Here is a 23,261-nt window from a genome sequence, read left to right on the forward strand (position 1 = left end):
CCTCCCGCCCGGCGCAGGACCGTCCAGAGCGGGGCGATGGCCGCGGACGGAGGCTGCGGGGACTCTGCGGACCAGTACCGGGCCGAGGTGGAGCGCCTGACCCGGGAGCTGGCCGAGGCGGAGCGGGAGAAGATCCGGGCCGCGGAGTGCGGGCTGGTGGTCCTGGAGGAGAACCAGAACCTGAAGCAGCAGTACGCGGAGCTGCAGTCGGAGCAGGAGACGCTGAAGCAGGAGTTGGAGAAGCTGCAGGAGGTAGGCGGGTACAGAGGAGATGCATCATATTCCTCTCATATTCCACATCATATTCCACATTTTTCATTTAGCTCTCCTTCCAGCCTCTGACGTTCTAGCACCAATTTCTGTCATGTGTGGAAGCCCTCCCAGGGGTCACCAGGGGGGAGTGGACCCCGTTTTGGTGCAGAGAGATGGGGTTGTGCATCTCCTCAGCCTCTGTGTTTCGGTCCTGTTGATTTGGTGCGTGCTGGCCTGCATGCTGTGGTTATGCTGCATGTCCCCGAAATGGAGCTGGTTATCACGGTACTGTGGTGATTAGAAGTTAATATAATGAAACCTGTTCGGAAGTTCGGCTGAAGATTATTATTATTATTGTTGTTGTTGTATGATGTTGGAGTACTAATGTAGGGAAGTCCATGCGAATCTACCTGGCCACTCCTCAGATGAGGACATCCATTAAACCAGTGTCAGTGACTTACAATCAGTAGTTACAGGGACAGTCCCCCCTGGAGACACTCAGGGTTAAGTGTCTTGCTCAGGGACACGATGGTAATAAGTGTGGTTTGAACCTGGGTCTTCTGGTTCATACGCGAGTGTGTTACCTGCTAGGCTACTACCACCCACCGTACCTCCAGCGTAATCGTCCTGCATGTAAATTCATATTTATGGAACTCCAATCAGCAGCTACTTGGTCCTGTTGATGAAATCCCTCTGCTGAAGTGGTGCAGATGTGAAAATGTGTCCCCCGTGGGTCTGCAGTGGCTGGGATCAGATTTCACGTATGTGTGTGTGTGTGTGTGTTCTCTCCAGTGTACATTACACACCGAGGTCTCTGCACCGTCCATACCAACATCACAAAATGTCTCCTTTACAAACCAAACCGCCTCTTTCAGAATCGGCCACACGTGTACAGGGTGTGGACATCCAGGACATCCAGGGTATGGACATCCATTTAACTCTTTCATTTAAAGAATCAAAGAAACTTGCTGCACGTTTTTCACTTTGATCTTCGGGACAAGTTTCATACTTTGGCAAAATTGACACTTTGATTTCTCCACGACAAGTTCATCATGTGTCAGTTAAATGAACGGTGTGTGTGTGTGTGTGTGTGTGTGTGTTGTGTGTGGGTATATGTCTGTGTGTGTGTTGTGTGTGTGTACCACCATGTGACACTGAATGACTCAGGACCCGCTGGTGATCTCTGGAATGTGGCGAGAGCCCAAGGTAGAGAATGCTTCACAGCACACACTATGTGTGTGTGTGTGTGTGTGTGTGTGTGTGTGTGTGTATGTGTGTGTGTGTGTGTGTTTTAAGTCGTGGAGGGGAGTCTGTTCCTAGTAAAATCATATTCTGGGCCTGGGTCTGTATTTTATTAAATGCAGGGCCTGAACAACTCTATCAATAATACCACTGACATTGGTATTATAATGGTATTATACACACACACACACACACACACACACACACACATTATCTGACTGTCAAATCTTCCCTCAGGTATTACTGACCTCTGACCTCAGTGATATGTTAATTAGAGGCATAGATGTGACTAATGCTAATATGTATGCGTGTGTGTGTGTGTGTGTGTGTATATGTGAGTTTTTCTGTCTGTATATGTGTGAGTGTGTGTTTGTGTATATGTGTGTGTTGAGCGTGTGTGTGTGTGTGTGTCCTCTCCGGCCTGTAAGAGTAATGAGCTCCGCTGATGGAGCGCCGCCCTCCTCTCTCAGCTGATTGAGCACAGAGAGCCGGACTCCAGCCTGCACCATCAATCATGTCTGGTTATTAAAGAACAGAACAGACGTCGTGTGGCGTCACACTCATTTAGACACACTTATGGTAATCATACTGCGTGGCTGGTAGTAACACACTCGCCTCTGAACCAGCGGCCCCGTAATCAGAAGGTTGCCGGTTCGAATCCCGATCTGCCGAGGTGCCACTGAGGTGCCACCGTCCCCACACACTGCTCACCAAGGGTGATGGTTAAATACAGAGGACTCGTTTCACCGTGTCCCCGTGTGCCGTGCTGCACTTCATTTATTTATTATACTTATTTTCTAATTAGAAGTCCACAGAGTCCCAGGTTCAAACCCCACTTACTGCCATCGTGTCCCTGAGTAGGACACTTTTTTTTTTTTATAGTTTTACTGTACGACCTCGTGTTGACAGTCCCTTGATACCCACATGAAAAAGTAAACAATGTTCACTGTCCTGTATCTTCACCCAATAATGTTGCCGCTGTAATCAATACTGAAAGCATGAAGACGTATCAGGACGTGTTTCTAGAATAAAAATGGCGAATTATGAATTCTGTTTATGAAAACCGGAATGACGATTAGCCTCAGTCGGTTTGTTTTATAGGTCACTGTCTCTCTCATGTCCCTCCCTCTGTCTCCCTCGTTTCTGCCTGGATGAGTCACTCGTCCCCTGTCTGTCCAGAGCGTGTGTGTGTGTGTGTGTGTCTGTGTCCCGCCCCGCCTGTAGAAACGTTGGCCTGCAGCAGCTCTCTTTTTGTCTCAGCGTTTGGGTCGAGCTGGTCTGATTTAATGCTTGTGGCCCCGTCCCCATAACGAGGACACACACTCTGCGAAGAGTAAATAGACGGTTCTGTATGTGTGTGTGTGTGTGTGTGTGTCATAATAACCTGGATTCTAATACTGTGTACAGCTCACACACACACTCACTGTGTTCTGTATGTCCTCTGCATTTCCTGTGGAGCTAAATACTGTTGAGGGAAATTGTGCTAAGAGTCAAGCATGGGACACACACACACACACACACACACACACACACACGCACGGTGAGGACACCAGACTCGAGGGGTCACTCAATTTCCGTTCAGTCAATCTAGTACAGCTACTTTAACTCCAACTCATCCCCACACATATACACGTCCCATCTGCTCCTGCATCAGATTCACGGCAAAATTCCGGTTCAAGGGAATCCCTACACCGTAGACGCAGGCTGATTTCACGTATACCTGCATCTACAGTACTAACGAATCAAACGAATGAATCAATAAACGTAAGTAAACGTTTGGGAATGAAGTTCCAGTAATTAGAAGGAAGTGAGACTCTCTCTCTCTCTCTCTCTCTCTCTCTCCCCTCGTCTCTCTTTCTTTCTGTCTGCATCTGTGCACAGCAGCCAAACGGAGGGATGGATGTAATCAGACGTGAGCGGCTGTTATCTGGAGTCACTAAAGCATAAATGTCCTCTCTTCTCTCGCTTTTCTCCTCTCTTCCCCTCCCTCTCTCTCTCTCTGCAGGACTGTTGGATCTCAGAGAAACTCAGTAACAAACACATTTACAGGTTTTAAGTTCTACTAAATTCTAATACTTCATATAACATGCAAGAAAAGCTTAATAATTGTATACAGCATGTATGTACAGTCCAGGCCAAAAGTTTGGACACCTTCTCATTCAACGTGTTTTCTTTATCTTCATGACCATTTACGTTGGTAGATTCTCACTGAAGGCATCAGAACTATGAATGAACACATGTGGAGTTCTGTACTTAACAAAAAGTGGAGACCTGGCCTCCACAGTCACCGGACCTGAACCCAGTCCAGATGGTTTGGGGTGAGCTGGACCAACAAGTGCTAAACACCTCTGGGAACTCCTTCAAGACTGTTGGAGAAGCATTTCAGGTGACGACCTCTTGAAGCTCATCGAGAGAATGCCAAGAGTGTGTAAAGCAGTAACCAGAGCAAAGAAACTAGAATATAAAACATGTTTTCACTTATTTCACCTTTTTTTGTTAAGTACAGAACTCCACATGTGTTCATTCATAGTTTTGATGCCTTCAGTGAGAATCTACCAACCTAAATGGTCATGAAGATAAAGAAAACACGTTGAATGAGAAGGTGTCCAAACTTTTGGCCTGTACTGTATATGTGTGTGTGTGTGTGTGTGTGTGTGTGTGTGTGTGTGTGTGTGTGTGCGTGCGCTTTGCTACAGGAAGTCTGTTCCTGCTGTCCTGCTGGCCTTGAACAAATCACTGCCAGCAGTAGAGCTGTGGTTTGCACACACACACACACACACACACACACAGAGAGAAAGAGAGAGAGTAAGTAAGCCTTAAACAAATTCCCGCCTATCCTGTTATCTTGGTAAATTGGTTTGTTTTACCAGCTGCATTCTGTCTTCCTCTTCTCTTTGTTTCTGAGTGTTTACGCAGGTTTTCCACACACACACACACACACACACATTTATCATGAGAAAGATTATTGTGCGGTCAGTCTCTCTCCATGGTGCTGAAAATGACATATGGACACACACACACACAAACACTGTTGGGGTGGGTGAACATTATTTTTGGATGCTTTGTGAGCCCAATTTGTCCATGTTAAATGGAATAAGTTTGAATAAATTGTGGTAAAACACTGCGCAGAAGCAGCTGTCTGTTTTCCATGAGATGACTGAGCAGTGAATGCTATTTAACTCGCCAAATTAATTATTATTAATCAATCCAAGTCATCGATGTGTCCAACAAGTTCACTTGTGAGTATTTATGTGAATGCCGGGCTGCCCAGCTCAGTTTCAGACTGCGGCGCCCTGCATGTTCTTTTCCTACAGACAGTCAGAGGTGTAAATGGAATTTACTTTACTAAAGTAGACTTTTTACTTCTCTACATTATATGAAAACTGTTCACTTTACTTATCGTCATCATCCATGCATATAATACGTCATATTTAATGGTATGTAAAGTAAATATGTGTCTAGGCGAGAAACCGACCACCCTTCACGAGGAGTGTTTGTGCTTAAGTAAGCGAAGTGATTGTCACATGTGATACACAGCAGCACAGCACACGGTGCACACAGTGAAATATGTCCTCTGCATTTAACCATCACCCTTAGTGAACAGTGGGCGGCCATGACAGGCGCCCGGGGAGCAGTGTGTGGGGACGGTGCTTTGCTCAGTGGCACCTCAGTGGCACCTTGGCGGATCAGGAATCGAACCGGCGACCCTCTGATTACGGGGCCGCTTCCTTAACCGCTAGACCACGTCAGACATTCTGTCAAAAGATGTTGAGCCAAAAATCTGTCTTTTTTTCCCCCTATAATTAGTTGATTTAAGCAAGAGTTCTCTAACACAAGTAATAATAGAACCTTACAACCATAATAAACCACTGTACCTTTACTTCTGCCACTTTTGCAAATACTTTTGTACTGCTACTGAAATGGTATTTTAAAGGGAGGACTTGTACTTACACAGCTACTCCGAGACACTAGAGACAATTAGAAAAATATTTGTAACAGAAAATGTCCTGTTGCATGTTGTCACTCAAATGTTGGGATTCTGCACACATGCAGCGTAGGTGGCATTGCTAGAATAAAAAAAAACATCTATTCATGTGTCATCGTGATCTCTGTGCCATGATGTGTATCCAGAAGAAGACCCAGGACGCTGGGATGTGGGATGTTGCACTGGCGTCGTGCATTTATCGAGGTGCATTACCGATTCAAGATTCAAGATTGGTTTAATGTCAGTGCAGCAGTGTACACAGGACCCCGTGTATTGAAATACTGTTTCACACAGACCCCCCCATAGTGCAATCGTAAAAGAAGGAAAAATATATACGTATATACACAAGTATTTTAACATTGTACACTTGTACACTGCACACTTGTAACCACCATTATTTCTTATTTAGCCCTAAGTCACATACACATATCATTCATCCAACAGTAGAAGCCACGCCCTGTTCGTTCGAGTCCCAGTTGTCTCCTGATCGCCTCTTGCTGGTTGATTTGGCTTTGACCCCCGGCTCTTGCATTATTTTTTTTCCTGAATGCAGCCCAGCGTTCATAACCACAGAGCAGTAGATCCGCTGCTGCTGTAGATCCGTTGAAGAGCGGGGTTGCTGAGGGTTGCTCCGCAGATCCTGCAAGCCGGGATTGGGGGGGTCCGTGTGTTTTAGGGAGAGCGGGGGAGAGAGAGAGAGGGGGGGTGGTAGTAGCCTAGTGGGTAACACACTCGCCTATGAACCAGAAGACCCAGGTTCAAATCCCACTTACTACCATCGTGTCCCTGAGCAAGACACTTAACCCTGAGTGTCTCCAGGGGGGGACTGTCCCTGTCACTACTGACTAAGTCGCTCTGGATAAGGGCGTCTGATAAATGCTGTAAATGAGAGCGCCTCTCAGAGTCCTGTTTCTCAGGGGAGATTTCAATCATAAGCCGGACACATGCGGCCCCTGGCTCTGCATGGTGCGTGGGACCCGGGGCGCGGGGAGGAGCGAGCTATTCGCCAGCTGGTGGAAGCCGAGTCACGGGAGGCGAACAGGCAGGGGCAGGCTGTCGAAGATGCGTGGGTGTGAATCAAAAATTATTTCATATCTCATATGTTGGTAAAACAGGAGGCAGATGGTAGAAAGTTCCACTCTTCTTCTCTGGCTAAGGAACCATCTGCCCCTCCATTATGCTCTCCCATGGCACCGCGGCTCAGCCATCGCACCCCCCGATGCCCGAGGCCCAGGCCTGACCTCCCTCAGGCCCCAGCTGCTCCATACAGGATCCAGGGGGAGGTGGGCGGAGCCAGTTGATACTGGGCCCTGGATTAATGAACACTGCCACAGACCGACAAATATTATAAAAAACACACTAATGCATCTACAAAATATCAGAAATCAGAAAATCCAGTCTCTCAAACCATAATAATCTCAATACGGAAAAATATCCAACTTCTGAAAAGTATTTTCATTTAAACACCCAGTACTTGCGACCTTTTATATTAACTGTTCAGAATATTGTTATGCATTGATACTTAAATCATTGACAAGGTTAAATATGGTGTTTTGTATGGAAAAAAAAAAACGTTAGCACCTCAAGATCACACCGCAGAGAGACTGTATGTTTGTGCGCGTGTCCCTGCGGTCAGTCATATTAAATATCGACTCTACGCTTCCTGCAGCGCTGCCTTTTCAGCTGCAGTAAGTGCTCTTCAGGTTACAGGGAGACGTTGACGCCAGTTTGCCACGAAGATGCTCTAATAACCGCTCTGGTTGCATTATGAATCAGCATTACATTTATATAGTGGAAATGGCTGTATGAATTTATAATATTTATAATATTTCATTATCGTGGGCCAGTGGTTGTCCTAATGAAGTCGTGCCGTGTGCTTGGTAAGGGAGAGAGTGTGAAGAGGGGTCACGGCAGGGCTACGCAATAAAATACACCGTCATCTGCTTGTATATGGTGAATATGGGGTTTTAGACGAAATACTTGCATATTTCCTTAAAAGTGATTTTCACATGTGATACACAGCAGCACAGCACACGGTGCACACAGTGAAATTTGTCCTCTGCATTTAACCCATCATCCTTGGTGAGCAGTGGGCACCATGACAGGCGCCCGGGGAGCAGTGTGTGGGGGACGGTGCTTTGCTCAGTGGCACCTCAGTGGCACCTTGGCGGATCGGGATTCGAACCGGCAACCTTCTGATTACGGGGCCGCTTCCTTAACCGCTAGGCCACCACCGCCCCCGGATAGTTACAGCGGGTTACGAGTTACAATTTAAACGATTTACAATTTCCTGTATAATGTATATTTCGCATCCCGGCCCTAATAGCCCTCAGCCACAAGGGGCCGCCACTGGACATGGGACTTTTGACGAGACACGGCTTCCCTTTATGTTGTGCTTGTGAGGCCATTAAAAGTCTCACTTTCGTTCCATGAAATGTCCCTGTTTTCGTTGTCCCTTGCTTGGCCACGTTGGATCTCCGCCCTCATGAAAGCGAGCTTATATATTTGCTTTTTGTCCGGCTTTTCCGCCTGTGTGGTGAATGGTTTATATATGGAGTCTGACTTTGCGTTCAGGTGGTCAAAACAGCAACAGCTTCTTTCATGCATACATTCTACAGTGTAGTGCGAGGGATAATTCCATAAATGAGAATGAAGTGAATTATTATACTGAATCGTGTACTGTGCATGAATGCACAATGAATGCTTCATGCACAACCCAGCTTGCTGATCAGTGCCACTGCCAGTAGTGGCATTTCATTGTCTAGTTATTGTTTAATTTCGTTTTTTATTCAAGCCATGGAGACTGTAGGAGGACGCCGATAAGTTCATTTATTCATGGAGCTCCTCTTCTGAGTGGATCTCCAGCAGCTATGAGGCAGAATGGGTTTAAGCGTGATTAATGAGCTCTGCTGCTCTTTGCATGTTTCCCAGCACTGGTGACATGAACAGAAATGGCTCATAAAGACGGCCCTGAATAACAGTGTTCGCTCGTGAAGAATGCATTGTTGCTTAGACATGTCTGAGCACAGAAATAAATGTTGTGGAAAGATATTCATTAAACCGTCATCGTAGTCAAGTAATGTCTTGCTTACATTTTTCAATGCAATTAAAAGAAAAGTTGAGCATTGAACCCTAATCTGCGCCTTTACTAGGGGCTTTTACATTTTACATTGGTTCTAAAACCCTTAAATTAGGACTGTTCTTAATTGAATTTAGCATTAAAGCTCACGGTGTGCTGAATGGGACAGATTATTTGGTATTTGATTGTGAAAAGAGCTTTTGTCTTCTAAGCATGTGCTAAACAGTTTTCTTGATCTAACATCCTATCCTCTACTACGTAGTAAAATCTTTTCTGTATTGTGTTTCGAGAGCCACTTACTTATTCTCTGAAGGAACCGAGTAGATCTCTGCCAAATGAGCCATTAGTCTGGAAAAGGATCCTGCATCTGATAAAGAGCAGGAGAACGGTCCACTGCAGATGTAGCCTTTTCTGGGGCTCATTTCTCTGGTTTTATTTTGTTTTATTTTTTTGTTGGTTTGTATAGTATTTTACTTAATTAGTAATTAAATGTTTGTTCTGCTTCAAGTTGCATATCTTGCATTGGTTTTTACCCACCATTTTATTTCTCTGACTGAGAGCTTTTCTTTGACGGAGCTCTTTTCTGTCATCATAATTTATTTAAGTGAATTGAATTTCCTTGACAGTGAATTCCTGTACTTCATTTAAAACTTGATAAATGCACTGTAGATAGAAGAAGTCCCGCTTTCCTCCACAATATGTCTATATGAGACATGAAATTTGTAAAGTTTGACAGCTGGTTCATTGTTGGTCTTTTTTAATTCCCTCATCTGTAGACAGGATGTCGGGAAGAAGGTAAATAATAAAGTATAAAGTGAAGTGATTGTCACTTGTGATACACAGCAGCACAGCACACACAGTGAAATTTGTCCTCTGCATTTTACCATCACCCTTGTTGAGCAGTGGGCACCATGACAGGCACCCGGGGAGCAGTGTGTGGGGACGGTGCTTTTGCTCAATGGCACCTTGGCGGGCCGGGATTCGAACCGGCAACCTTCTGATTTCGGGGCCGCTTCCTTAACCGCTAGGCCACCACTGCCCCAGGTAGTCCACGGACTCTAACCATGCATTCTATTTAGCCTTTCACAAGTCGTAAGGATGCTGGGTGATGCCGGTTCTTTGGTCAGTCATTGGTCCGGATCTGAGGAGCAGAACTAGAGGCAAAATTCTGAAGAAGCGTTCATTTGCATCGCATTATTTGTACTGTCCACAACATCCTGTTTAGATTTAGGTACGTCCCAAGTTCAGCGAGAGCGCCAGCCCGTATCACATGACCTCCCCCCAGGTTTCTCTGGCCCCAAGCTCCCAACTGTTTATCGCCGGCTGTGATCTTCCAATCAAGGAGGGATTCTTTTGCCATGACGCGCCGGATCTGCGTGGCGTGAAAACCTGTGTCAGTAGAATCGGAACAGCGCTCCCATTGATCCGGTGGCGCGGCTGAAATATCATCGCTCCTACCTTGATGAGCTCAGCGGGGCACCTGCACGCGCGCCCCACTACCTGTCCAAGTTCCGCACTTTACTTTCCTGCCGGGAGGGCAAAGCTGGATGTTCACTCAGGTCCACTTTCAATTCAGTGTGAACCGGCGTTCGAGAACAGAACTCGGCCCGACCCGACAAGTACGGCCTTATTTGCACGCCGTGTGGTGGCCTAGCGGTTAAGGAAGCGGCCCGATGATCAGAAGGTTACCAGTTCGAATCCTGATCCGCCAAGGTGCCACTGAGGTGCCACTGAGGTGCCACTGAGCAAAGCACCGTCCCCCACACACTGCTCCCCGGGCGCCTGTCATGGTGCCCACTGCTCACTCAGGGTGATGGGTTAAATGCAGAGGACACATTTCACTGTGTGGACCGTGTGCTGTGCTGCTGTGTATCACAGATGACAATCTCTTCACTTCACATGAATACTAGACTAAGAGAGAAAGGAAACGTGCGGGAAAATAATCTGGTTTACAACAGCTTCCATTTCACCTCCTCAGCATCCATTTTCACATCTAATCACCATAATTAAAACTGCAAATCAAATGAACATTTTATTACGATATTAACATTTATTAAAACAATTTTACAACAAGCGAAACACTTTTACCAATCACCGTAAAGCGAGTAGGTACTATAGACCAGAAGTTCATGTTACCGCACGACCTGGTAGAAACTGAGATTTACAGCTTTAATCAAGGTGCTTGAAATCGCTGCTGATTTTCTACCACAAAACATGTAGTTTTTTGCCTGTCGGAGGTAGAGGATTTCATACAGCGTATGGGTTCCTACATTAACATTTACATTTACAGCATTGACCAAACGCCCTTATCCAGAGCGACTTACAGTCAGTAGTTACAGGGACAGTCCCCCCCGGAGACACTCAGGGTTAAGTGTCCTGCTCAGGGACACGATGGTAGTAAGTGGGGTTCGAACCTGGGTCTTCTGGTTCATAGACTTATCATCACAGTGAGCTGCAGCATGAGTTGGAATAACGCTCCCCAGGTGCTGCTGCGGCGTGATGATCTGCTGAGATCATTTTTTTATTATTTAATGCCGCATTGACCGCATGTAGTGCAGTTCGGGAAATGAACTCGGATCCTGCAGATGGCGAAGAGCTGCAGGAACGGCCTGTGTTCTCTGCCTACTGCTGACTATCTTGGTTCCACTGCAGGCTGCGTTGGTTTTGAACATTCCGCACATTCGGTGCGCTCCTTTGTGTAAAGATCTATTGATTTTTCTCTTTTTTTATTCCGCGTACTTATAAAGTTCAACTGGCGAGTATTTTATACATCTGAAGTAAAAGAAATGGTGTAATGATGCCAACAATTGACAAATTGAAAATTGTAGATCTTGAATGAGTTTGGTGTGAGCGGTGACCTCTCGCCTTGTTCTCCTCAGGCGTTCGGGCAGGCCTACTCCAACCAGCGCAAGGTTGCGGAGGATGGCGAGAACAACGAGGCGAGTCTCCTGCAGGAGTCGGCCTCCAAGGAGGCGTACTACGCCGGCCGCCTGCTGCGGCTGCAGTCCGAGCTCCAGCTCAGCCGCTCGCTGGCCTCCAGCTCGCAGGCCGAGAACGAGCGGCTCAGCGCGCTGGTGCAGGAGCACCAGGAGGTAACTTTTAAAAAGTCATCGTGAAGCCCGTCCAGTTACTCCCAACTACCAGGCAACAGCCTACTAATTCCCCCAACACTCACCCTATCGGTGGGTACAACCTTGCCTCACTAACCCCAGAGGCGGCCCTTATGCAAATCAGACCAGCCCTATTGGCTGCCAACGCTACAATACACGCAGTGCTTTTATTTCCAGCGAGCTAATAGGTAGAATAAAACAGCGGACGCACAGCTAACCAACATCAGTACAGCCTAAAGGAAGGGATGGTCCAGCAGGGACAACTCAAACACACACAAAGGTTAACAAAAAGGGCACATAAAGCTAACAGGCTAACACAGGCTAACAACAAAGGGTCTGTCACACAAAGCAACAAGACACATGAATGAGATCCCCAATGAAGCTCCTTGAAGAGGAGACCCTGGGGACCTCCCAGAAGAGTAAGGGCCTAGCAGACCCTGGGGACCTCCCGAACACCATCCAAAGTCTCTTTATATAGGTGGAGGTGGCCAATAGGCAGATGGTAGGTGGAGCTGGTAGGCTTCAACTCCTCCCACGAAGTCCACCAAAAAGAGACAGGACACAAAAACACCGCCAGACAGACAGAACACGTGGGAGCGTACGTCCAGGGACGTAACAACGATTATTATTTGCAGTTTCCACCAACTGCTGGCACATCATGCCTCTTATGCCATTATTTGACACAGAATATTGATTGGCACTGTTTTTACCGGCATGTCTTCCAATAAATGCTGCATTAGAGGTTGATAGACGTGAGTTTAAAACGTAGCACAGGCCAATGACGAGTGTGTGTGAGGGTGGGGTTGCATGCTGGGAAACGGGGTGACACCAGGGTCAGAGTCTGCCGCCACATCGCCATTGTGGAGCCCAAATCCAGGGCTAAGCTTCAGCCAAAGGGAAATCTCCTCGGCACGTAGATACACTCACACACATACACACGCAAACCCATTCCATCCCCGCTGTGAATAAATTTGAATTAAATCATGATATTTTTGCCATTTTGGCAGCATTAGGAGTTATTTATAAAATGCATCGCCTAACTTTATATAGTGCAGATGGGTCATTTTGAGCGGGTTTGAACGGACTTGTACATGAGGTGCATACGGTGGTGGTGACCGGCCGATGCTCTCTGCTGGCCCGGTGCCGGCTGGACTGCTCCTGACCCCGGGCGTGTACAGTGTGGGGGTTTAGCAGGTTGACAATAGCGTGACAGTAGGAGATGATTGGTCGGTAATCCCCAGACATCACTCCTGTTGGACTGGCCACGAGCTACGACAAATTCAAGCGCGCTGGTGATCTGTGTCCGGAAACGGCATCAAAATGAATGACTTGCTTTTCCAACACTAAACACTACCGGAGTGCGGACACTGGCAAGCGATGTGTCATAAACTTTTACTCTCCTGCATGAGATGTGTAGATGTGTGTGGTTTAGGCACGTAAATAGTCCTGTAATTTTTGGTTAGTCGTGTATGCCATCGTTTTTATTTAGTGTATTATTACTGTGTCTGTACGGCACTCTGGTGAACAGTTCTCTGTGCTTTATACATAAATGTGTTATTATTATTGTTTAAGATTCATATTCAGTTAAAGTTTCCCTCTGTCATATTGCATATGCATGAAGTCATAACTGAATAAGTTTACATATTTGTGTAATTTAGTCATGAATTCCAACACAATCATAAACATAAACTGAGAAACAGCACATTTTTATCCACTCTAAAGATATTTGAGTAAAAGTTAAAGTGAAAACTCTCCCCAAAACACTGAAGGGACCATTATGGATGTATATGAAGATGAAATAATGGATCTGGGTGCAAGCAAATAAAAGTGTTATGCTGCTTATTCACCGTATAAAAAATTTGCAATTTGTTGTGTGTTTGTGTGTATGCACTGAAAAGGACTCTTGGACTCCTGCTCCTTTAAGTGTGTGTTTGAAACGCCCCACGGGTTGTGCCATTCTGAAGTGTGTGTGTCAGCAGTGTGTGTGTGTGTGTGTGTGTGTGTGTGCTTGCTGCAGTCCTTTAGGAGCCACTCAGCAACTCTCCTGAGCTCCGGCTACAGAGGGAAACTCTACACACACACACACACACACACACACACACACACACACACACACACACACACAGAGGTTTCTGTCTGGGAATGTGAAAAATTGAACTGAACTGTGTACTCTGTACTGTGTGTGTGTGTGTGTGTGTGTGCGTTAAAATTAGTAACCCTTAAAGGCTCCGAATGAAAAACAGACTCTCGCTCTGAGGGACAGAAAGGAGCGTGACAGCGAGCCAGAAGTCACATTTAGTCTGTCTCTTAACATCCTCTGTACAAAATCCACCTGAAAAACGGTGCATATGGCCTCATGCTATGAAGACTCTCGCCCGTAGCTGCAACGAGTCGTTGGCGACTGTCAGGCGACCCCAGCGCCGTGTATAGCTCAGGTGGGGCGTGGCATGGGGACAGTGGCACGGGGACGGCGTGAAACTGCTGGAATGGTGGGGTTTTTTTTCAGTAGTATCACCCTATCGATCCTCGGCGTAATGATATCTGTCTCCACTGTTTTCTGCTGAAATGTCCGTCCTGGGACGTGTAAATAACGCTGAGGCGCCGACTCTCCTCCGCTCCACACTCACGCATGCATGTTGAGCGCTGAAGACACACACACACACACACACACACACACTGTCATCACTGCTGCAGCCCACTGTTGGTAACACACACTCAGACGGAATGGCCGCGGAAATGGCCGTGTGAGCCAGTATCACACACCAGTTTCGGTCATTAGTTAGAGGCATTTCTTCTGATCCTCTCGCCAAATTAGTAACAGCTAGCGTGAAATCGTTATTATTAAGATGCGTACGTGATTAAGAGAAATGAGCAATGCGCAGCCAGGAACTAATTAAATATGCATTTTACATCAAATGAGGTTGATTTCAGATCCTCATGATAACGCGGCTGCACCATGAACACTGTGAACTTATGGTGCATCATGTCCTTCTTTCCCTATCGCTTTGTACTGAGCTTTATATAAACTTTTGTCTTGAAAATTAATTGTGATTAAATGCTTTTTTTTTTATTCTGCATATATAGTTTTTTGCACATATAGATGTTGTCCCTTGTTTAGTGCGGCTTTATACGTATTTAAGTTTGGTTTTATTTAGTGTTGAATTTTTTTCTTAATTCATAGTTATGTGTGATATTTTAGTATTTTAATAATTGCACCATGTGACACCGTATACCATGTATGTTGTTGCATTGACAGAAAATCTCATAAGACGCTGAGTTGTGCGTTGAGTTTAGGATTTCTGTCTCTCGCAGACTAACGAGGTGATGGAGCTGCAGAGGAGCCGGATGCGGGATGAGATCCGGGAATATAAATTCAGAGAGACGCGGCTGCTGCAGGACTACACCGAACTGGAGGAGGAGAACATCACCCTGCAGAAGCTGGTGTCCACACTGAAACAGAACCAGGTACTACACACACTCACACACACACACACACACACACACACAAACAAGCTATGAAAGCTCTTCAAGGTTTTGGATCGGACCATCTTCTCTCCTGCCGTTTGCCAGGTTGAGTACGAGGGCCTGAAGCACGAGATCAAGGTCCTCGGGGAGGAGACGGTTCTCCTCAACAGTCAGCTGGAGGACGCGCTGAGGCTGAAGGACATCGCGCAGGCGCAGCTGGACGAGGCGCTGGACGCGCTGAAGAGCGAGCGCGAGCAGAAGAACGGCCTGCGTAAGGAGCTGGCGCACCACCTGAGCCTGAGCGACACCATCTACGCCGCCAACGCCCACCTGGCGCTCGCCAACGCCGACTCGCTCAAGTTCGCCGAAGATGGCAACAGCGCCACCAGCAGCGGCTCCGCTGCCACCCTGTCCAGCCCCAACAACGAGGACGCGGGCGGCTGCTGCAACGGCCATCTCCATAGCAACAAGATGAATGGGGACTTCCACCGGGTGCCAGGCCGGAAGGCCGAGGCGACCTTGACCCCGGTGGCCGACCTCTTCAGCGAGCTCAACCTGTCCGAGATGCAGAAGCTCAAACAGCAGCTCATGCAGGTCAGTCAAGTCAAAGGTCAAAGGTCATTCCTGATGAATTGCACCCAGCCCCCTCCACCGTAGCAAAACAGACATCAGTGGGTTAAAGGTCCCCTGACATCAATTTTTTTCTGCTTTTATATCAGTCTTACTGGTCCCTAATGCTGAAAGCAGAATTTGTGCAGAATTACAGCCACTTTGATCCAGTCCCACAATGAGGTTTCACCGTCTGTAGCTTTAAATGCTAATGAGGAGGAGAGAGGCGGGATGAGGAGGAGAGCAGCCTATAGCGTCATCAACACTGTTCACCATTTACATTTACATTTACAGCATTTATCAGACGCCCTTATCCAGAGCGACTTACAATCAGTATTTACAGGGACAGTCTCCCTGGAGCAACTCAGGGTCACAATGGTAGTAAGTGGGATGTGAACCCGGGTCTTCTGGTTCATAGGCGAGTGTGTTACCCACTAGGCCCCTAAAATAAGTCCTTCGAGCCGGAATTGAACCAGCGACCTAAGGATTACCAGCAGTACAACTACAGTCCTCCGCTCTACCAGCTGAGCTATCAAAGGAACACAATGTTTGGTGCAGACAGGAAGTCGTGTCGCCGTTTTTCCAGAAATAAATAAAATGAACCCACTGGTTCTTCAGAGTCTCACGTGACGGAACTATCAATTTGTGCTCATTTTTACATGCAAACACCGAGTAACTACAATACATCACACGTTTAGAAGCCATGACTGTCAGTGGAGATCATTTTTTAGGGGAGGGGCGGGAAATTCTCTGGGCGAAAGGGAGGTGACCTTTCCCCTTATGACGTCATAAGGGGACAAATTCCTGATCCGACCGCCTGAGCTGCCGCTATCTGAACGGTGCAGCAGAACGACCAAAATACTCTTTACACTGATCACTATGTCTAGCCACTATAGGACCAGACAGGCTCGGGGACCTCGTATTAATGTTAAATCATCTCACAGTCACATGTTCATAATAGGGGACCCTTAGTAATGGGGGTTCACACACAGCTATAACAGTTATTGTGACATAACATTCAGACTGTAACCCTAACCCAGATTAGCATTTCGTTCGTATTTTTTATCGTTTAGCGTAGCTGTAATGTTCCTCCTCCTTCCGCAGGTGGAGCGAGAAAAGTCCGCGCTGCTCTCCACGCTGCAGGAGTCGCAGACACAGCTGCAGCACACGCAGGGCGCCCTGACCGAGCAGCACCGCCACGCCCACCACCTCAAGGAGCGGCTCAACGCCATGCGCCATCTCCATAGTGACAAGGAGCTGGACGCGGAGGAGACCGAGAAGGGCGACAAAAGCGAGGAGGACAGCCCCGACGCCGACCGCGGGTTCGAGGTTCTGGAGGGGAAGTACCGGGTGGCGGTGAACGAGGTCATCGACCTGAAGGCAGAACTTAAAGCGCTGAAGGAGGAGCACAACCAGTCGGTGGAGAGCCAATCGGAGGAGCGGAGCCGGAATGAGGGGAAGGTCCTAGCACTCGTTGACCAGGTGGATCGGCTGGATAGGATGTGTCGGGAGGGGCGGGAGCGAGTCAGCTGCCTGGAGGCGGAGCTTCGGAGTGTGGCGGGTCTGGCCAGCGAGAGTCACTCGATGCTGACAGCGGCCCAGGACGACCTGGTGACGTTCAGCGAAGAGCTGGCGCAGCTGTACCACCACGTCTGCCTGTGCAACAACGAGACGCCCAACCGCGTCATGCTGGACTATTACCGGCAGAGCCGCGTGACGCGCAGCGGGAGCCTCAAGGGCCCCGACGACCCCCGAGTCCTCCTCTCGCCTCGCCTTGCCCGGCGCCTAGCCGCGGGGTCCCCCTCTGAACACCCGCAATGCCCCCCAGACTTACTCCCCAATGACCCTCTGCAGGGGGGTGGAGACTGTGGGAAGGAGGGGAGTGGCCAGGGGAGCCCCAGACGCACCTCCTCGTGCGCGTCAGAGAGTGGCGGCGACCTCCGTCGCGAGCCCATGAACATCTGCAACCTGAACGCCATCATCCGCGACCAGATCAAGCACCTGCAGAGGGCCGTGGACCGCTCGGTGCAGTTGTCACGGCAACGTGCCGCCGCCCGCGAGCTGGCGCCCGTCTACGACAAGGACAAGGAGGCCTGCATGGAGGAGCTGCTCAAGCTCAAGTCCCTGCTGAGCACCAAGAGAGAGCAGATCGCCACGCTGCGCCTGGTGCTGAAGGCCAATAAACAGGTGAGATGGATGGAAAGTTCAGGGTTTCGAGTTCAGGGAACGCCGGTGGTTTCCAGAACCTTCTGAATGGTTTCAGAGTAGAGACTTCTTAAAATTTGCTCCAGACTCATAACCAAAGTGTGTTTAAAGACTGCAGAGGTAGCCCTGGCCAACCTGAAGAGCAAGTACGAGAACGAGAAGTCGATGGTGACGGAGACGATGATGAAGCTGCGGAACGAGCTGAAGGCTCTGAAGGAGGACGCGGCCACCTTCTCATCACTCCGGGCCATGTTTGCCACCAGGTACACCGCATCTCCGTCCTCGACCTCTGACGTCCCCGAAGTTTCGCCCGTTTATTCAGTTCCCAGAAGTGGCTTTCCGGTGCATCACGATTTAGAGTAAAAATTTTTGGAAGGCATGTGCCTTCAGGAGATCCTCCAAGAAATGAAGGTGTAGTGTGTGTTCGTTTTAGTTTTTCTTTGTCACGTCTATTCTCATTTTAGTTTCAGTCAAAACTAAAAATCGGAGCATTTTAGTCATATTTAGTCAACAAGAACTGATAATATTTTAGTTCAGGTTTTGTCATTTTTGTTCATATTGCAATTCTATTAAACCCAATCAATATAGTGCAAGTACCATGTACACCAGAGAAACACTGAATTTTATTTTAGTTAAATACACCAATTAAAACAAGGTTATGTTATTATAATTCTACATCCATTCCAGTGGCCATGCTACTCGAACTTCATCGTAAAGAAAGGTCTCACAGAAAGCCTCTGTGAGACCGGATGTGAGACAGGATACTGCACAATACTGCATAAAAATAAGTTTCGTCTCGTTTTCGTCACGTCGTAAAGGTTTGCTGGTGAAGAAATTCCGTATTCCGTCCCAAAATTCACAGATGTGTTTGGAAGCTCATTCCACCATTGTGAAAACCTCGAACTAGGACAGAATGGACGCTTGCAGTGACCAAGAAGGAGCATGTGCAGTCGATTCGGAGAAGAGTCCGCTCCTCATTGCTTGTTCTTGTTGTCCCTCAGGTGTGACGAGTACGTGACTCAGACCTAGAAGGAGCATGTGCAGTCGATTCGGAGAAGTGGGGTGCAGGGCCGCCCCAGTCCGCTCCTCATTGCTTGTGCTTGTTGTCCCTCAGGTGTGACGAGTACGTGACTCAGCTGGACGAGATGCAGAGGCAGCTGGCGGCGGCCGAGGACGAGAAGAAGACGCTGAACTCCCTGCTCCGGATGGCCATTCAGCAGAAGCTGGCGCTCACCCAGCGGCTGGAGGACCTGGAGTTCGACCACGAGCAGTCGCACCGTACTCGGCCCGGCAAGCTGGCCAAACTGAGGACCAGTCCCCCTAAAGTAAGTGGCAAAGCTGCATTCACGGCCCCCCCGAGCCCCACCGCGCCCCGCCCCGACCTCCTCGTCCAGTCGCCCGGCGTTACCGCCACCGCGGACAGCCTGTCCTTTCTGGACACTCCGCTGGCCTCGTGGATGCTCCCCGGGCAACTACAGTGGGGCGTGGCTAACCAGCCGCAGTGGACCCTGGGTAATCAGATGCTGAGCGTAGAGTTCCGCCGCCTCGCTCAGGGAAGGGACCACGCCGCCGCCTCCTCCTTCGCTGACCGTTCCACTAGCTCCGCCCCCACCTCCCCCTACCGCTCACCCCTGGCGCTGTCACGCCAGCCGTCACCAAGAACTCGGCCAGCCCCCCGCTCGGCCACGCCCCCCATCGTTCTAACCCCTCCCCCGAACTCCCCGCAAACCCAAGACTCCTAGACGCCCAGTCTGAGCAGGAGGCATTGTGGGTATGTGGCACACAGACAGCTGGGAACACTGGTTTCCTGTACGGTGACACTCTCCTCAGGGAAACGCTGGGACGTCCTGCATTCTGTTCTATCAGTTAAGAAGTTAAGACTTTTAACCACCACGTATATATATAGAAAAATATTAAAAAATATTTAAAAAAAATTCATTTTGTTGAAGCACCTACTGGACTTCAGTGGGCAACCTAGTGCTTTTGTACCATGTTGGAAACTGAAATGACGTGTCAACTGATGTCAATTTTTCTTCTAAATACAATGTCATTGCTCCCTCGGCTTTCTGTGCAGTGTCATTTGTGTGCGTTGTTGCATTCGTTGCATCGATATATTTCTGAGCGGCGTCTCTGTTCTACTGACGGCCTGCCGACGGTGGTCAACAGAGACAGATTTTTCCCGCCCATTATCCTGCCCGCCCGTGCACGTCTGGCTGCGACTATGCGCATCTAGCGCCACCCGGTGTCCGTCCGCGGCGACGAAGCCGACTTCTGCTTGTCGCTGTATTCGGTTGCATCTCGTTGGAGCTTCCACACACATTTCACCGCTCCAGGCCCAGAAAGCATTTCTTATCACTGCTGACTGATTTAATGGCTCTTTGGCACCGGAGATCATCAGCAGCCAAACTGGAAGAACACGAGGAAACGTGCGTTTTAGTTTAGTCTCTCTGCTGGTTAACAGCTCAGGTGTTCCTGGAAATCCGTGTCCTCGGCTCTGTGTGCCCACCAAATGCCTGGCCCTGTGTTCACGGACCAGTCAGGTCGTGTCCTGATCACCAGTGACAGGGACGGTCCCCCTGGACACGCTCAGGGTTTAGTGTCCTGCTCAGGGACACGGCGGCAATTCGCCGGGTTTGAACCCGGGACTTTGTGGTAGATGTCGGGGGGGCGCTGGACCCTGCAAAATGCTTTTTGGGCCTCCCTGTCTCCCGTACACGACCCCCGCGAGTCCCTGTCCCCGTTTCAGGCGTGGACAGGCACGCCAGTTCGCATTTCACACGGAACCCGCGTTCAGGCCGTGAAAGTGGCTTTGCATGTTCGCTCTTACATTCTTGGCACCAGAGTAAAGTGCTAAATGTGCAGCTTGAAATTTCCTGCGCGGCGCCCACAGCCTCGTTTTGAAAAAAACTCAACTTGAAAATGTGCGTTTCTTTTTTTTTATCAGAGTCTTTTTATAAATTTTGTTGTCAATTTTTTTTATAGCAAAACAGATTCTAAAATAATCAAAAATAAAATGGCCAGGAACGTACTGAGGAATGTATTTTATATGCTTTATATATTTTAGAGTTTTTCACACATGAACACACACACATAGACAATCTGTCACTCTCTTCCTGTGTGTGTGTGTGTGTGTTTATTTTCAGACGTACAGAGAGAAACACTCAACTAAATTTTGCACCAGTGTGGATGTGCATCTTTCCTTTCAATAAATGTTTTTTTTGTAATAGAAACTCTGTATTTGTGTGTGTGTGTGTGTGTGTGTGTGTGTGTTTTGTCTGTCCTGTGGTAATAACCCTGACTGTCACCCTTCTGTATATCTGTCTAATGTATCAGTCTCTTGTAGATTGTCAGCAGCCTGCTGTCTCAGTATCACCACACATCTCACAAATAAGCAGAGGAAGTGCACCACTGGGGCACAGGTAAACACACACACTCACACACACACACACACACGCACACACACACACACATATATATATTCCAATAACACAAACAAAAAGGAGACACACAATCACAGTTCAACAGGGCAATGAAGGCGGCCCAACAAACCTCTGGATCATCACACACTCACACACACACACACACACACCCATACACACACACACACACACACTCACACACATGCATGTGTCCAAACAGAACCACACACACGATTAGCATCAGCATTAAGCAGCACAAGCCTAATTCTCTACTTATCACAAAGCATGTGAGGCTGTGTGTGTGTGTGTGTGTGTGTGTGTGTGAAAGAGAGAGAGAGAGAGTCACTCCAATGTCTACACAATAGCTACACTGTTCTTTAATGTGCTTGTTGAAGAGTGTTGAAATGGTCACACTCACAGAACCAGTGACCCAGCGCTTCTCTGTGTCTCTTCTGTCCTCCTCTCCACTGATCTCCACGTCTTTTCCTTTTCCCGACAGGATGGGACTGCCATCAGGCTTTGTGCCAGTTCGTTTGTTCACGGCGCTGGCTTTATCGTATTGAGTGATTTTGTATTGAAGTGTGGCCAGTTTTTTCCTGTTTGATTTGTCTCTCTTCTCTCTCTCTGTGTTTTTTGTGACAGTCCTAAACCGGCGGCCAGTCTGAAGGAGAAGCCCGCGGCTGGAGTTACTGATCCACTTTGTGACCCATTCAGATGTCTGGCCCAGCTGAGCCACAGTCCCGGCCCCTAACACACACACACACACACACACAGATACCCACTTCCTCTCATCTCAGACTGACCTCAGTAAGGACCGCCCATGCCGACTGAGCCCCTCCCAAATGAAACAAGAACCGGGACGTCACCACACCCGAGGGACTGAAGTATCACAAAAATGAAATATTTATTCCGCCACAACTCATCCATGGACCCGTACTTTGTTTTTCCGTGTTTTGTGTGTATTTATGGAGGCCGAGTGGACGGAGTGGGATTCTGCTGTGGTGCTCAGCACCCAGAGCTCGGTAAACCAATAAAACAGTGTGATAAGCCGGAGTGAAAGGGGCGGGGCTGCTGACCTTGAACCCTGATAACATTGTTTCACTTTATTATTGTACATTTTATACTGGCATCGATTTTTCTTCTTTTTACCGGGTCTCCATGACAACTCGCCACCGACACGATTCGCCGGTCACTTATAAACTTAGACCAAGTCCAGCTGATTTGACGAGCGCAACAGAGACATTAAAGCAGTTTTTTCCCCCCATTTGCATTATGTACCAGTGGGTTTAGTTATGAAGCTGAAAGACGCTGTGATTGGCGGAAGAGGTTCTGCGTCCTCTTGCAGTCCCCTGTGACAATTTTATGCTCTACTCTGTTAAATAGACGATAACCAGCGACACGGACCACTAAATACAGTTAAAAAATAGTCGTGCCTGTGTCCGGAGCTTTGGCTCAAACACACACACACACACAGCGAGCCTCCATCTCAGGCTCTGATGTGATGGGAGAATAGAGAACGTGTTTCTCCTGGGTTTGTTGTTCACTGGTTGAACCTACATGGTCTGATCCGTGTTTATGACTGGAAAAGCCCCACGAAAGGACGTTGACCTCTGGCGTTGACCCCGGACGTTGACCTCCTGCACATCTGTACAGTAAAAGACTTGGTAGCAAGTGTGTGTTCACATCATCGTGTGTGTGTGTCGTGGGGGACAGTGCTGGGGACGGCCATCGTTACTTTTTAAAAGGGTTTTACTACCTACATTTCTAATCACATTTCTGTTCGCAGCAACGTCCTGTCAGTAAATAAACCTGCTCTCTCAGACAGTAAAGGTGTCTGTTTTATAACCGCCACACATCAGGAAATGGAAATAAAAGTGTGTTACAATCATCCTGGA

At 48.1% G+C, this 23,261-nt stretch overlaps 1 protein-coding gene and 1 non-coding gene across 6 annotated transcripts; one reads left to right on the plus strand and one right to left on the minus strand.

Annotated features, from left to right (window-relative positions):
* Positions 1–20: 20 nt before the first annotated feature.
* Positions 21–23,195, plus strand: bicd1a (bicaudal D homolog 1a). 5 transcript variants are annotated; one of them, XM_028957534.1, is made up of 9 exons: positions 21–252; positions 11,438–11,650; positions 14,981–15,133; positions 15,239–15,727; positions 16,847–17,929; positions 18,059–18,210; positions 19,062–19,272; positions 21,281–21,366; positions 22,009–23,195. In XM_028957534.1, the coding sequence occupies exons 1-9, from the start codon at positions 37–39 to the stop codon at positions 22,115–22,117; spliced, it is 2,712 nt and encodes a 903-aa protein (XP_028813367.1). In that variant the 5' UTR covers positions 21–36; the 3' UTR covers positions 22,118–23,195. The 5 variants fall into 5 exon arrangements, with proteins under 5 accessions (XP_028813367.1, XP_028813368.1, XP_028813369.1 ...); XM_028957535.1 differs by having other exon boundaries at positions 21,291–21,366; XM_028957536.1 differs by lacking the exon at positions 21,281–21,366.
* Positions 16,195–16,281, minus strand: trnay-gua (transfer RNA tyrosine (anticodon GUA)). Its single transcript is given in 2 exon segments — positions 16,195–16,230; positions 16,245–16,281. It is a non-coding gene; the product is annotated as a tRNA-Tyr (tRNA).
* Positions 23,196–23,261: the final 66 nt, after the last annotated feature.

The sequence above is a fragment of the Denticeps clupeoides genome, chromosome 17, assembly GCF_900700375.1.
Source record: "Denticeps clupeoides chromosome 17, fDenClu1.1, whole genome shotgun sequence".
NCBI lineage: Eukaryota > Metazoa > Chordata > Actinopteri > Clupeiformes > Denticipitidae > Denticeps > Denticeps clupeoides.

Excerpts from the sequence above, each read along its gene's own strand:
- bicd1a (XM_028957532.1), top strand. The coding sequence starts at position 37 with ATGGCCGCGGACGGAGGCTGCGGGGACTCTGCGGACCAGTACCGGGCC. Across the intron at positions 15,134-15,238 it reads CCACACTGAAACAGAACCAG|GTTGAGTACGAGGGCCTGAA; the intron begins GTACTACACACA and ends GCCGTTTGCCAG. Across the intron at positions 17,930-18,058 it reads TGCTGAAGGCCAATAAACAG|ACTGCAGAGGTAGCCCTGGC; the intron begins GTGAGATGGATG and ends GTGTGTTTAAAG.